This window comes from Balaenoptera acutorostrata, chromosome 19 (genome assembly GCF_949987535.1).
Source record: "Balaenoptera acutorostrata chromosome 19, mBalAcu1.1, whole genome shotgun sequence".
Lineage (NCBI taxonomy): Eukaryota > Metazoa > Chordata > Mammalia > Artiodactyla > Balaenopteridae > Balaenoptera > Balaenoptera acutorostrata.
Window position 1 is genome coordinate 4,033,901 of NC_080082.1, and position 16,035 is coordinate 4,049,935.

Genomic DNA, 16,035 nt, shown 5'->3' on the forward strand with positions numbered 1-16,035 from the left:
GACAACATGAAACCACACATAATAAAGTGATTAATTATTACCAACTGGGAAAAAGCTGCATAAAGACAAAGGCCTAGACCCTTGGGGGAGCAGGGGGAGACTTCGGCTGGTAGGAGTTAGCAAAGGAGGTTTCCAGGAGTGGGAAAATAGGCAGAAAAGTAGAAGAAAGAGCACGTGTCAAGATATGATGGTGGGAACAAGTCAGATGGTTTCAAGGAATATTGAGGAGTCAGCCCACATGCAGTGTGCTATGACTGTGTGCAGATGGGTGCAGATGTTAACAGTGGCTCTTTACCTTTGGGGGGTCACACATCCCTTTGAGAGCCTAATAAAAGACACGGATGTCCTATCCCCAGAAAATTGCAGATACACCCCAGATTTTGCATTGAGTTTTGAGATTAAGAAATCTGTATGTAAGAAAGGGGACACAGTGTTGAGAATGATGGGTCTCTGTAACTCCCCTAACTCCTGACTCTAGCGTGTCCCTCTTCCTCATGGCCTGAGCCAAAAGGTACCCCCTCCTGGTTCATCTCATCTCACTCATGGGGTCCAGATCCCTGTGTTTTTGAGGTCTATGGGTCAGCTCTCGAGAATGATGAGGACTGGAGAGGAAACTAAATGACAAATAGCAAAAGTAATAAGAGCCTGGGCATATGTCCAGACAAAACTATAATTTGAAAAGATACCTGCACCCCTATGTTCATAGCAGCACTACCCACAATAGCCAAGAGATGGAAACAACTTAGATGTCCATCGACAGATGAATGGATATAGAAGATGTGGTACATATATACAATGGAATACTACTCAGCCATAAAAAAGAATGAAATAATGCCATTTGCAGCAGCAACATGGATGCAACTAGAGAGTATCATACTAAGCGAAATAAGTCAGAAAGAGAAAGAAATACCGTACAATATCACTTATATGTGGAATCTAAAATCTGACACAAATAAACAGCTCTATGAAACAAAAACAGACTCACAGACATAGAAAACAGACTTGTGGTTGCCAGGGAAGGGGGGGGGGGCGTGGGGGAGGGATGGAGTGGGAGTTTGGGATTAGCAGATGCAAACTATTATATATAGGATGGATAAACAACAAGGTCCTACTGTACAGCACAGGGAACCATATTCAAAATCCTGTGATAAACCACAATGGATTGTGACCACCTAGAGGGGTGGGATGGGGAGGGTGGGAGGGAGGGAGATGCAAGAGGGAAGAGAAATGGGAACATATTGTATATGTATAACTGATTCACTTTGTTATAAAGCAGAAGCTAACACACCATTGTAAGGCAATTATACTTCAATAAAGATGTTTAAAAAAAAAAAAACCACAATGGAAAAGAATACGAAAAAGAATATATGTATATATAACTGAATCACTTTGCTGTACAGCAGAAATTAACATTGTAAATCAACTATACTTCAACAAAATTTTTTAAAAATAATAATAAAAGGCAACCTTTACTGAGCATGTACTATGTCCCAAGCCCTATAACACACACACACTACAGTAATTCCCATATACAGATGAGGAAACAGGCCCACAGACCGACAAGCAGTCGGGTGGCACATACCTGCTGACCCCCACCACGTACCAATGTGGCTCTTGTCAGGGCCAGAGGTCACGTGAGGGTCGATCACCTGAATGCCCCCTTCATCTCTCAGATGAGCACTGGCAGCCCAGGGAGGGGACAAGGGCAGCTCAGATCCCAGGTGCCTGAGGCTACTTCCAGGTTTCCTATCCCCCTCCGAGTGGGGCCTCAGATTCCTCACACACCCCTCCTTCCTCTGCCCCCAGTAACCACAGCAAACATTTCTGGGGTCTTGACAGCTTGCCAGGCTCTCACTGGGGGCTTCAGCTGCCTCCCGTTCCCCTGAGGGAGGACATCAGATTGTCCCTGCGTCTGGGCGAGAAGCCTGGGGCTCAGAGCCATGAAGCGATGCGGAGGACCACGTGGGTGGCGGGGGCGGGTGGCGAGGTCTGACTTCAGAATACCCTTGGCCAAACCACACCATCCGCCCGTGGAGAGCAGACCAGCACGGCCTCACCTGGAGCCGCGGTTCCAGCCCCGCTTTTGTACGGATGGCTGGGGGAGCAGGGTGACACTGAGCACAGGAATGAGGGCTTCCTTCCAGGAAAAGTCTGGGAAGCGAGTTTCTGACGTCCTCGCATATCTCTCCCCAGAGCAGAAAGGCTCCTATGTTTGCAGGGTCCTGGCAGGGACCCTGAACCCTCCCTAGGACCTTGGTCTGGCCTGAAGAGGCCCCCAGTAGGGTGGTGGGGAAAAGGGGGGGCACCGGCAGCCCTGCTCCTACCCCTCCCACCAGCCAGGCGCCCCGAGCCATGCGGCTGCCAGTTTCTGCTGATGCCGCGTTCCGCCTGATTAAGGCCCCAGCGCCAGTGCAGCCAGAATCACAAGGGATCCCGTCACGCCCCTTGAGGCACAGAGCCCGGCAGCAGGACACCACAGCCTGTCAGCTGGGTCACTCCCTGCTTCCTAGTGCCAGACCTGGAGGTGACAGAGGCAAGAGGCCTCTCAAGGCTGACTGCTCCCCCGTGGTGCCCAGTGTAGCCGTGTTGCCATGTCAACCTCAACCGTGGCCCTACCCAGGCTCAGCGGGATCTCGCCCAGTCACTGCAAAGTCACCCCAAAGGGCCCAGCAGGAAAGACAGGTGCCAACTTCCCTCGTTCACCCACCAGATGCCTATTCACAGGGTCAGTGAGATAATGCCTTGTAAGCATCTAACATGTGGCAGCTGCCACTGCTGTTTCCTCATCACCACCATCCTCATCATCTTCCCATTTCGTTGATTTGAAGACCCACACTATCTGTTTCACATTTTAAGCTCTCTGAAATCAGGATGCATCTTACAATGGGTGAAGTGTCAGTTTCACGAGCAGCATTTTTTCTTGCCTAGTGGCAGATAAAACAATCATGTGTTTTACAGTGGACAGACCCCGTCTAGCATTAGATAAATAACAGTATTCATAGCCTACACCTGGCACAATCACGGTCCTTAACTCTGAGCACAGCATCCAGGGCATAGCAGGGGCTCAGTGAAAACTCTGCTGAGTGAACCAACCCTTTGCTTATACTCCCTTATTTACAGCTTAAGGCAAATATGTCCCCTCACGGTGTCAATTCTCCCCACAAACGTCTCCTAGGCAACAGCCCTCCCCAGGCCCCCTGCAGGTCCCAGAGTTTCCCAGCATGCCCCAGGGAGGCGGAGGTGGCTCTCCTCCGGGACCCGGGAGCAGAGCTGGCTGCGATGACTTGGGCCACTGGCAGGCAGCCTGCCTCCAGCACGGGGCCCCCTCCTCGGGACCTGCCCCGAAGCCAGCGCTCACCCCAGAGAAGGCCCGGTGCCTCCCCATCACGTGGTGAGTGACAGGTGAGTGAGGTCCGGGTTTCGCCCGCTAACGAGAAGGACCCCGGCCACCCCACCCCGCGGGATGGGAGCTCCAAAAACCGGTTCCCGCTTCCCCTACACAGTTTTGAAAAGCAAAGAAAATGCAGTTTCCCAAGAGAAGGAGGGCGAGGGGCAAGAAAAGCAATACTTCCCTTGGCGGGAGGCGCGGCTAGGTGACTCTGCAGCCAGGCCAGGCTGCACGCAGGCCGGGGCCCAGGGCCACCCTTCTCTGGACCGGGATGTGCAGGTCCCCAAGGAGTCTTGGCTCCTGCACAGACAGGACAGAGGCCTTGTTTCCAGGACGGCACTGCCCCCACCCCCCGGACCCCAGCAGGACCCAGGGGACGGCACACAGTGAGGCTGCCTGACCTCTGCTTTCCCCGGGCTGGGGGCCCCGTGGCAGCCAAGGTGCTTGGTGCAGAGGGCCCTGCCTGGGGAGCCCTGCTCTGAACACTGTTCTGGACATTCCGGGCCTCCCCGTCCGATGGCCCCAGGGCATCGCACAATCACAAAAGAAAGAACAGCATACAACTGAGCAAGACCCTCCGGAAGGGAAAGGGCAAGCAGAGAGATCCCGCCGTCAAAGGCGAGGTCCCGTCATCAAAGGAATCAGGATTAAAAGAGCTGGCGCCGAAGCCCATCGAAGGCCACCCTCTCGGGCCATCTGAGCCTCAAAGGCTGAAAGGCTCCTCCAGGCCTCCCTTGTCTTGGACCGACGGTCGTGGACACCAGGACCTCTGATCCCCGCCCCCGTCCCGGGGCTGCTGCATTTGGGAGTCTGCAAAGCCCACGCCTGTCTCCCACCTGTCTCCGTCCCTCCCCGGCGGCAGAACCCTCACAAGCCTCTTAATCCCCGTCTGCGAACCCTCGTCTGGAAGCCGGGCGAGGTTTACGGGTCTGGGAAGGCTTATAAAACAGCGCTGCAGTGTGCCGACGCTCGGACCGCTCCCCACACCAGCCCCATCGGGGAGCTGGTGCAGGAGTCCAAGGGCAGCCTCCTTGTGCGGCTACACCAGGGCGGGCCCCTGCCAGCCCCACATCCTCTCCCATGGGTGCCACTCAAGCCCGGGCGGGGGGAGAGGCCAAGGCCGGGTGTTAGACCACTGGCTCTCGCACATCCCAGCTCTGCCATGGAACCCAAGACTCTCAGGGTCGTGAGCCCTGGCCTCCTCATGGGAGATTCAAGACTGACGCCACCTTCCCACAGGACAGTTCACGCCACCCTCCGTGGCCAGAGGAGGAACGGGCAGCCTGGGGAAGAGGGTAGAGGGTTACGTGCGCTCTTAGGACAGTGGCTGGCACAGAGTGGGCACGAGCAACGTCCTCTGCTACAGCCGGCATCAGCATCGTAACCACCACCATCTCCTCAGACCTCGCCGTGTCTGCATCAGGACCAGGGGGGCGGACAGAACCTCAGTGATCTTCCTTTTCACCGGCTCTGCCGACAACTGACACTAAGAGGTGGGCAGGACAACGTGGCCTCGGTGGGCTCTGACCTTTGAGGGGTCTTCCTTGGACCCTGGACCGCTTCCTCTCCCCACTTCACTCTCACCTGCCAGGGAGAAACGGCTCCAAGAGGAGGTGCTCCTGCCCAGGGTCCCGGCATGCCTGCCTGGCTCCGCTGTACCAAATACCAACTGTGACTTTTGTGCCATCCATTCAAGGTTGCTGGCACCTCTGGAAGGAAACCCAATCCAGCAACCAATTTCATACAGGGTTCCACACCAAACAGGTCGGGCAGCAAGAGGCTGGGGCAGCCAGTGATGGGGCAGAGAACTTCAGAGCCGCTGGACTCAACGGAGCCAAGCTAGGCCTCGACCCCAGGGGTCTTCTCTCTCCACCCCCCAATCCCACTCCTGCCAAAAGGTGCAGAAAGATGACAGCTTGGCAGCTGCATAGGAGCCAAGGGGCTCAGCTACTAGTCTACCATCTGCTCCCATTTTACAGAGGGGAAAACTGAGACCCAGACAGGTGGAGGGTCTTACCCAAGGCAACTGAGTGCTGGGGCCAGAATCTGGGTCCTCTGATTTCCAGGGGTGCAGCTATAGCAAGTCAAAATCCCCAAGAGCTGAATTCTTAATAAAGCTTCTCTTATTCCATGGAGAAAAAGACTAACTCCCAGCTTCAAACAAATCCAGTGATGGAGACCAGCCACAGAAGGTGCAACGGTGGCCAGTGAGCTGACGGAACACAGCTTCAAGGAGTCACAAATGTGACTTTTTCAAACCCAAGTCATTTCACGTTATTTGCCTGCCTAAAAGCCCCAGTGGGAAAGTGGAACTTAAAGGGTCAACATGGAATTACCAGATGACCCGGCAATTCCACTCCTGGGTATCTATCCAGGAGAAAACACAGATCCACACAAAAACCTGTACACCTGTAAACATTCACAGCAGCGTTATTCACAACAGCCAAAAGGTGGAAACAGCCCAAATGTCCATCCACTGACGGATGGATAAACAAAATGTGCTCTATCCATGCAGTGGAACGGTACTCAGCCGTGGAAAGGGCTGAAGTACTGATTCATGCTACGTGGATGAGCCTCGAAAACATAAATGACAAAAGTCAGACATAAAAGACCACATACTGTATGGTTCCATCTCTACGAAATGTAGAACAAGTACATCCACAGAGACAGGACATTCATGGTTGCCAGGGGCTGGGGGAGGGGGAGTGACCACTAACGGGGAGGGGGTTTCCTTCGAGGCTGATAGGAATGTTCTGGACTAGACAGTGGTGATGGGTGCACAACCCTGGGAATACACTAAAAACCACTGCCCTGTACACTTTAAAAGGGTGAGTTGTGTACGGTGTGAATTATACCTCAATTTAAAAACAAAACAAAAACAATGCCTTCTCAGGGTCAGCCCACAGTCCTGGCTCCCCAGTGAGGTCCCCCGACTGGCCCCTGCCAGCCTCTGAGAGGAACCCCGCCTTGCCCTCAGGCACCCCGGCTTCCTCACTGTTCCTCAGGCCCCTGCCAGACCCCCCTCACTGCTCAGGTGACAGCCCCCAACCCTCCCCTCTCCCCGCCACTCCGTCACCACCATCACAGCCCCTCCCTGCACAGCCCTGGTTTGCTCACTGCTGGGTCCTGATGCCCAGATAGTGCCTGGGATACAGTAGGCGCTTAGTAAAGACAGACTGAACAAATGAGTAGAATCCTTTTGGTGACTGCCAAGCCACAACTTCAAGATAAAAGCCCCAAACTCCTGGGCTGTGCTTCCAAAATCTCTATCAGCAGTTCTCACCCCAACTCTGGAATCTTCCAGAAGCTTTAAAATACCAGTGCCACCAGGATCACCCCTCAGAGATTCTGCTTTAACAGGTTGGGGCAGTTGATTCAAATGTGCATCCAGGGATTCGAAACACTACCAACCCTTCCCACCCCATCCCCTCCTCCCACTTCAAGAGGAACTATTTAAGGTTCTCCAGCAAATCCCACTCCCCACATCCAGGCTTTTGCTCATGCTCCTCTGTCAGGAGCACATGACCTCCTTGTGGACCTGGCTGATTCCTTTTCAGTCTTTGGGTCAGCTTAGGTGTCACCTCCTCCAGGAAGCCTTCCCTGAACATACCCATTTTCCATCATCCTATGGGCTCCCAGAAGACCCCAGCACAGAACTCAACACAGTGCACGATCACAGCCGGATCCCTACACCCGCCCCCCCCCACCCATCCCCATCCACCCAAGGGCAGGGCCTGCCTGATTCCACATCACATCCTCAGAGCACCTGGTGCACTGCGGGCATGCAAACGTTTGTTGAGCTAATGGGTAGAATGGGTACAAACGTTTCTCCAGGGCAGCCCTGGTCAAGGGCTGAGCTGGGCCAGGAGGCAGAACTGTGCCAGCATCCCTGGCACAGGACTGGCAGAATTTCTTTCAAAACTTATACATCTACCTACCTTGTATTACTGAAAGATCAAACCAGCAAAAGTGGCCTTAGGCTGTGGGCTTGTTGGCCCTCCTGGTGTAAAGTTGCCTGAAAAATGATGATCCGTGAGGGTTTTGTGACCGTAATACTTTATCCTCCCCAGGACAGAACATCATGGTGTTTCGGGGCCCCAGCATCACATACCAATTTTAAAACCTAGACCCCATGAAATGGGGAGATATTGAACAAAGGGGCCAAACGTACATTATGGGCATGACAGCTCACAATACTGTATCACATACTTGAAAGTTGATAAGAGAGTAGATCTTAAATGTTCTCACCACAAAAAAGAAATGGCAACTTTGGGGCAGGGGGGATGGAGGTCATTTCGCAATAGACACGTGTATCTAATCAACACTCTGCACACCTTAAAACTACATCATGCTGTATGTCATTTATATCTCAAAAAGCTGGGGAAAAAAAAGAGAAAAAAATAACTGTTAATAAATTGCTAGATATTTTCCCAGCAAGTCCAGACACATCCTCAGCATCCTTCTCAACACAGTACCACCAGTCAGGTTTCACGTGTGGCATGCAAACCGCCTGTGACCCCTGAGGACCAGGCCTTTCATTTTGACAGATGGGGAAATGAACAAAGGTCACATGGCCAGTAGAAGCTCCTTCCGCAACTGCCCTCGTGAGGCTCCCTCTGGGGACGGCATGGCAAACAGAAGCCAAGGTCCTAAACGCTCTTCGCAGAGGGCAGAAGCGTCATCCCTCGCCACCGTCCCCACCAGGATATGGACCTAGGACAGAAGATGGACCTGAATTCCAGACGCGGCCTCTTCCTCAGCCAAAAGAATGTGCCAATGAGGCAAACCTGCCCAGAACCTTCAACCCCTCCAAAGAGTCACGGCAAAGTTAATCTCCCAAGGGTCGGACCCAGAGAGATCTAAGCCGAGAAGGGGCCAGAAGGCTCTGGGCAAATTCCCCTTCCCTGCTTCCAGGGAGGCTGAGTTTTGAAGACCTCTTGCCATGCCAGTTGTCTCTAATCACCTCCAGGGTTAAGACAAGGCGCATCTGGAAAGTTTACTCCGCTAGCAGATGGCTCCCAACCCGCCAAGAAAAGCAGAGACCTCCCCTCGGAGGAGGTGGTCAGAGCCTGGGGAAGGCCAAAGCCCAGTCGCTTCCCAGCAGCTGCCAGGCAGAGGGTGCCAGTGTCAGCCCAGCCGGGCAGCCTCTCCTGGCACCTTCCGGAAGCTTCCCCCATCCTATCGCCTTGCCCAAGTGCCCCTGGATCCTGGACCCGGGGAGGAGGGGCTGCCAGGCCCTCCCTGAAGAGCCGGGAACACGGGAAACAGATGTGCATGTGGCCCTGACAGGCGAGTGATGACAGACCCTCTCTGCAGGCCTCAGATGTCAGCGCGGAGAAAAGAAAGGCGGCCCAGCGGCAACACCTGTTCCAGGCCGGGAGGCCAGGCTCGGGGGGCTGGGCGGGCAGCCCCTAGCGAGGGCCGGGGTGCGGTTAGGTAAACAGCTGCACGCTCCATTGCCCAGAACGCTCCCCGGACGGAGGGAAGAGGCAAGGGCGGCCTGGCGGCCAACTGGCTCGCGAGGAAAGCAGCTCGATCACGCGGCAAACCCATCCTTGACGGAGGTCCCCGGCTGAAATCCGAACACCTGGGCAGTGCTGGGGGAAGCAAAAGACAAAGGGCGCCACTTCTCAGCAGGTGGAGAAACTGGGGGAGGGGGGTAGGCAGCAGAGGCAGCTGGTGGGGGGGTGCTCGGGGCCTCTGGCCCAGTCAAGCTGCCTCCTGCCTCCCAGCTGCTCTGCCGGCTGAAATGCGGGGTGGGCAGGCTCACGCAGGGGCTATTAGGACCACCCTCCCCACCCCCAGGGCACTGCCACCTTTACAGCTGGAGCCCCAGAGGGGAAAAAAAGTCAAGAGCACAGACTCCAAAGCCGGGCTCCTGGGTCCAATGTTGGCCTTGATGTCATGAGCTGAGTGACCTTGGGCAAACTCCTTGACCTCTCTGAACTTGCTTTTACCTCTATGACAGGGGGAGAGTGGCACCTCCCTAAATGGGGTTGTTGTGAGGACTTGGTAAATATGAGTACAGGTGAAGCCTGGCACAGCCTGGAACTCGGGAAGCATTCTGTATCTTCATCATTATTACGTCCCCAGATGCCATCTTCGAGCCTGGCCAGCTGTGCCTCCTAACTCTGAAGGGAGGGACAACCATTCCCCACCCCCAGCAGAAAAGTGGGGGGCAGAGGCTGCGATGTTGGAGCCTGTGGGTGCCAGTGAGAGACCCAGCCTGAGTTACACGTACCTCAGGGAGAAGAAAGGAATGAATGGGACCCGTACCCCTGGTGCCCGCTAGCAGCTCTCACATCACAAACCTTCCAGAGGAACGAGCATCTCCACTTCTCAGGGGCAGCAACTGAGGCTCAGAGAGGACAAGAGTCTTACCCAAGGTCACACAGCCAGCTCCCAGCAGAATGAAGATTGAAGCCAGGTCTGTCTTAAGGCCAAGCCAGGGTCTTTCCATGGCTTCACAGAGCTTCCTGGTGCTGGTGCTCCTCCTCGGGGAAGCACCCCCAAAAAGGGTGGGTGGGCCACAGCTCCCGCAGCCCACCCCCGACACAGCCCTATCCAAGCAGCCAGCTCAGAGATATGGTGGCTACAGAGCAGGGTGCTCTCCAGGGGGCCAGGAGTCCAGCTGGTGAGAAAAGCCACAATCCAAAGGGAGGGCACCAGTGACAGACACCCTTCCTTCCTTCCTTCCTTCCCCTTTCACATTTACTTTCTTAGCGGTTAAAGTTGATTCGCTTGTAAATGAACCCTTAACAGGAAACAACTGAGGCATCATAGGAGGCGGTACAGATGAGGTTCTGGAACACACTGACCCACCTAAATGGCTCCCCGCAGCCACCTTCCAATGCCCCTAGCCACTCCCCCACAAATTCTCAAACCACGCACCGAACGGAGACACGGAATATGGACATGAGAACCAAGGACTCCGGAACTGGCTTCGGGAAAGGAGCATGGGGGCCTCTGCACGTTCCTTGGTGGTGTCACCCGCTTCTTCACCCCTGACAGCCCTGCCAGGAGTCCCGTGGGTTGGTCTGCAGCTCCTGTGACCCTGCGCTCTCATCCCCAAGCCCACCCTGCCACTTCGCCTAGCCTCATCCTGCTTCGCTCACAGCTCTGCAGGAAGTATTCTTTGTGGGCTCTTCGTGGCCCTCCCCCTGACACCACCAGCGCCCCAGTGTCTGGAACAGCGCCTGGCTCAGAGTAGGTGCTCCATGAATATCTGTTGAATGAATGCGGGGGGAGGGGCAGAGGCTGTATTTCCGGCACTCTACTGACCATCAATCAGGCTCTCCTGGAGGCAGGAGTTGAGGTTTCTCTTTCCCTTTGTTTAAATGAGCCTGAGCCCCGCACTGCTGCCCCACCACCCAGAGGCCCGATGGCCTCACCAACCACCTGGGACGCTGCCACGGTCCGGCCCTGGGCGGAGCTCTTCCCAGCCCATTCCAAGGCTTCGTGCACTTTTTATTGCTCCCCCGTATCTTCAACTTTAAACTCGACCTCCTTTTTTTGATTTCAAGGCCTCTAGTTCACTCCAACCTCATTTCCCTTCTCCTGAATCCTCTCCCACCAACAAATCCCACCCATCTTCCAAGGTTCCACCTCTGCCAGGTGGTCCAACGGCGGAGGACTTTGGGGTTCAAGACCCACCTCGGCGACCTACTGGCTGTGTGATAGTCAACAAGGTCATCTGACTTCTCTGAGCCTCCATTTACTCATCTCTAAAATGGGAATAATAACGCCTCACAGGGATGTAGTAAGGAGCAGACGAAATAAGTTTCTTTAGAAATGGGGCAGAAGTTAGCGTGACGTTCAGCCCCCCAAAACTCATGCTGACCCCTCCTGGGCAGACACCAGCTTGCGTTCTCGTCCACACCTGGCCACCCTCCGCACCCCCCTTCGCAGCAGGACGGGGAACTGCAGCTTCTTTCGTTTCCTCAAGTTCCTATCACTGAGGCCCCCAGTCGGCATCTCATCAACTCCCGATGAGTGAGCAAATCAACGTGGGAAAACACCACAGTTTGGACGTTGTACAGAAAACAACCTGAGAGGCCTCACGGGGAGTGCTTTGATGACCCCACGCCCACCACCGCCAAGCTGAAAATCTGTACCCACCCTGCAGAATCCACCTGCATCCTGGAACAATCTGCCCCAACACATCGGGAGGACACAAGGGTGCCACTATTTGCCAAGCACTTGACTTGCCGGAAGCCTTCAAATGCCCCGATTCATTTAATTCTCACGATGGCCCCACGAGGCAGGTGATACTTATTTCCACTGCCCAGCTTAAAGGAATGAACTCAGGGAGGACGAGACGCATCCTCCCTGGCGCTCAGTTAACAAGAGAAAGCGCAGGATTGGAACCCGGCTCTGTCTTGCTCAGCGAGGCTCTTCTCCCAGGCCGGGAACTGCAGGTCAGATTCCCAGCAGCAGACCCGCGGGCTGGGCTGCCGCACACCGCAAACAAGAGGTTTAGCATCCACGGTGCGGGGGTGGCAGGCTTGTCCGTTTAAAACGAGAGGCCATCCAAAAACAGCTCTAAAGACAAAAGCCCCCAAACCAGACCAAAGCCCTCCAAAGACAGCACTAAGTCCAAAGGGGATGTTGACATCGAAGGAACCCTGAGCAGAGCGTGAAGACGTCGGGGCTGGACATCTACTTTATAGACGCGACCACCGAGCGTGAACACGTAACCCAGGACCCCACACGTGTGCACACGCATGGATGCGTGGGAGGCAGGATCAAGAGCCTCTCAGGCAGACGGAACACCCACTCCTGGACGGGCGGAGACACCCTTCCCTGTTCACAGGTCCCTCCGCCAGCCCCTCGCCAGCGGCTACCACTCCAGGTGTCTGATTAAGACAAGCCAGTGTCACCAGCTTTGGTGGAAACCAGGATTTCTGGCTCCGGTGGCCGTGATGGTGGTCACAACTCACAGACGTCTGCTTTCCCCAGACCCACCGGGGGCAGTTCCTGCTTCGGCCTTTGCAAAGCCAGATGCAAAATTAACTGAGCCCCGTCTGGCTCCTCCCGGGCAGGCAGCGTGAAGGCAGGCGCCTTATAAACAGGGCGCACGCCAGGCCTCCCACCCTCCCCCTGCACAGCCGACTTGCAGAAAAGAAAGACTCTCTTCCCACCGGGAGAAATGTCTGTTTGGGCCACTGTCCCCTGGGTCCCAAACCCCACGTCTGGAAATCCATCTCCAGCTGCTATTAAGCAACCAGAGAGCCTCAAAAGAAAAGTGTGAACTTGAGTGGGAAATTCTGGAAAAGCTAAGCTGAGTGGGAGCAAGAGGAGAGAGGAACTTCTGATGTGTTTAAACCGGGTAAGTACGGAGACCTCTCAGTGACCTGCATGGCTGGACTAATTACCAATGTTATCAGGCGGATGACAGACGTGCCCCGAACTTCCTCTGTTTGATAGATTCCGCTGCAAACACACTCAAGTTCAGGCCCATGCCTGCTGTTCCCAGCAGTGCCCTATTCTTCCACAGGACCACTCTCGGCCCCCAGCTCCTCCGACCTGCCACATGCCTCCAGGCCAACGCACCCACCAAGCACTAGCAGGGTGACCCCGGAGGGCACCTCCTGCTGGAACACACCACACAGAATCATTGCAAACTCCTCCTTGGCAAAACAGAAAACAACATCTCTTCCTTCCCTGTTGGGACTTCAGAGAATGACATGAGAACTGCTTACCTTCCTCGCAGCTGCCACTGGGGAGCTCCAACCCATGGGTCCCTGGCGGGTGAGCCCTTGGCCAGCACACACCAGGGTCCCGCACTCTGTGCAGGCGCCGATTATCAGCTGCCGGCCATCGTCCACTAATAGGCTGTGGCTCGCTCGCAGGGTATAGAGAAACAAGGGCAGCCGGGCTACCCGCACGGCCTTCAGCCCAAGACACCGCTTCTTCTCCTGCCGGCAGAAGAAGCACACGAACGTCTCCACTTGGTACTGCCGAGACCAGGGGCTGACGGCGTGCTGGGTGCCGCGGGCCTCGTGCTGCAGCCACTGGCCCAGCAGGTCGTGGTAGCAAAGCACGCAGGTGGCCACCAGGCCGGTGGAGTCGGCAGGCCTGGCACGCGGGGCAGGCGGATAGACGGTGAGGAAGGGAAAGAAGGGCTCTTTCTCGCCCAAGCGGCTGGAGGGGTTCACGTTGAGCTGGAACTCCTTCCCAGGGCCCAGCTCAGCCCCGCAGATGTAGCAGATGGACACCGGGCTGCCCTGGGCCGACGCGGGCGGCTCGAAGAGAGCAGGGTCTGAGGCCGAGAAGGCCTGGTGGTACCTGCCCAGGAAGCCCTGCACGGAGGTGATGAGCTCCTCGTTCTGGCAGGCCCGGTACAGGGCCCAGACGTCCTCCAGGACGCTGAAGCACTTGGGGCAGCTGCGGACCTCACAGCGCTTGTTGGGGCCCTGGGCGTTGGGGGGGCAGGGCAGGAGGCTGAGGAAGGGGAAATGCATGGAGCCCCTGGTGTTGCCGTTGAGCATCCTGGAGGCTACTGCCCGGGCATCCTGGGTACAGTCCTCCCCGCAGAGGTAGCAGGCCTCTGGCAGGGCCCCGGCGGGCGGGCCCTCTTCCCTTGGGAGCCTCCTGCCCTTGGAGGCCATGCCGGGGGCGTGGCTGTTCAGGGGCACCACGTAGAGCCTCTGCAGGACGGGCACATTGGCCAGCTCGAAGCTCTGCCACTGCTGCATGAGGGACGAGAAGCAGCAGGGGCACACCAGGGTGCTGCCGCCCTCGCTGATGGGCTGTGCCCCTGGGGGTGGGCTGTGCAGCCACAGGAAGGGGAAGAAAGGGGCCTGGGCCAGCTTCTCCTGCTTCTGCACGTGGATCTGGTGCTGCGAGGCCGGGGACAGCGCCGACCCGCAGACGTAGCAGCAAAGGCCCTCTGGTGGCGCAGCCCGGCTCTCCAGGGGAGCGCGGGGGCCACGGCCGCCACCGTTTTCCTTGTCTCGGGGGCCGCGGGGGCCTGAGAAGGGCTGCTCCTTGTGGCCCTCCTCCTCGCTGGTGATGTTGATGTCACTGTCCTCTGACACGCAGCAGCCCCCGCGGGTCTCCCCCAGCGGCCTGCTCTCAGGGGTCTTGGCGGCCCTGCCGGAAGGGGCTCCTTTCATGCTCTCTGCAGGGGCCACCTGGACTGTAGGCCCTTGCCAAGGGTCCTGAATGCCCCTCAGGACGCTGGCCCGGGCCTCCGGGACCCAGTGCCTCCCAGGGCCCTTCCGCCGGCGCCGGATGCCCGCCTTGGGCTCCCCGTCCACTCGGAGCTTCGAGGGGACCTCCTCCTTTTCCACGTCCCCCGCTGCGGTGGTCTCTGCGCCCTGTCCAGGAGAAGGGCCCGGCGCCAGCCTCCACTCCGGGCAGCGGCCCCCGCGAGGCCCGGGCCCCGGGGCAGCCCGAGCCGCCGGCGCCCCGTCCTGGTGAGGACTGGCGGGGTCGCGCGCGGCCGAGTCGGGTTCGGAGAGGGGGTCGGTGTCCGACAGCTCCGACAGCTCCGAGTCTCGAGGCTCCTCAGCGGCCGCGCGGGGCCCGGGGCCACCGCCGCTGCCACCGTCGTCGTCGTCTTCGTCGCCGGCCGCAGCGCCCAGCGCGTAGGCGACGTTCCACTCGCGGGGGGCCCCGGCGCCCCCGCGTCGCCCGCCCGCGCCCGCGTCGCACTGGTGGGGCCGCTTGAGCCAGTACATGCGCTTGTCCACGGGCGTGCGGGCGCGCTCGAAGGCGGCCCACTGCTCGCCCAGGAAGCATCGGCACACGGCGCACACCAGCACGCAGCCGTCGGCCGGGGACAGCTCGCGCGCGCCGGGCGCCGGCTCCTGCTGCTGCAGGAACGGGAAGAAGGGCTGCGCCGGGGCCCCCACGCCCGCCGCCGGCTGCTTCACCTGCAGCTTCAGCTCCTTGCCGCGCCCGATGCCGCCGCCGCAGATGAAGCAGGAGAGCGGCGCGCCGCCGCCGCCGCCGCCGCCCGCCGCCCGCTCGCCCACCGCTGCCATGAGCCGCTGCTTGCGGGAGACTGGCGCCGGCCGCCCGCTCATGGCCGCGCCGCGCCGCCCGCCCGGGCCCCCGCGCGCCCGGGCCGCCCTCACCGCCCACCGCCGCCGCCGGGCCCAACTTAGAGCATGTGTGCGCGCTGCAAAGTTTGGCGGCGGGCGGCCGGCGCGGGCGCGGGCGCTCGGCCGCCCGCAGAGACGCCCCCCCCGGCCGGCCGAGCCCCCGGCGGCGCCGCGGCGAGCGCGCCCGGAACGCAGCGGCGGCGGCTGCGGCTGCGGCGGCGGCGGGCCCGGGGCGGCTGGAGCGGCAGCCGCATGTGCGAGCTCCGGCGCCTGCCAAAGCGTTGGGTCATTTAATTGGGGAGGAGGGAGGCGGGGCGGCGGGCGGCGCGGAGGGAGGAGGCGAGGAGAAGGGCGGGAGGGCGGGAGCACGGCGGGCGGGGCGAGGGGGGGGAATCCCTCCCTTACGCTCCCTCCCCTCCCTTTCCCTCCCCTCCCTTTCCCTCCCCTCTGCCCGCCCCCCTCCTCCTCCTCCTCCTCGTCCTCCTCCTCCTTCTCAGCCCTGCCTCCCCCCCCTCCGCCCCCCCCCCCCCCCCGCGTCCCAAACTGCGCACAATAGCTCGCCGGCTCCTCTATCTATTTTGTGTCCAGCCGGGAGCC

The 16,035-nt window shown here is 58.2% G+C and overlaps 1 protein-coding gene across 5 annotated transcripts in view; it reads right to left on the reverse strand.

Moving 5' to 3' along the window:
* Window positions 1–15,589, reverse strand: part of GSE1 (Gse1 coiled-coil protein) — a 422,062-nt gene extending 406,473 nt beyond the window's left edge. For 3 of the 5 annotated variants that reach the window (XR_009006130.1, XM_057534566.1, XM_057534563.1), the window contains exon 1: window positions 13,090–15,587. Coding sequence is in view for 4 of the 5 variants with exons in the window: in XM_057534566.1 (XP_057390549.1) it covers window positions 13,090–15,420 (2,331 nt within the window). In the remaining variant the exon portion in view is untranslated. Of the gene's footprint in view, window positions 1–13,089 lie in introns of all 5 variants that reach the window. The other 2 variants (XM_057534565.1, XM_057534564.1) reach the window with 2 other exon arrangements.
* Window positions 15,590–16,035: the final 446 nt, after the last annotated feature.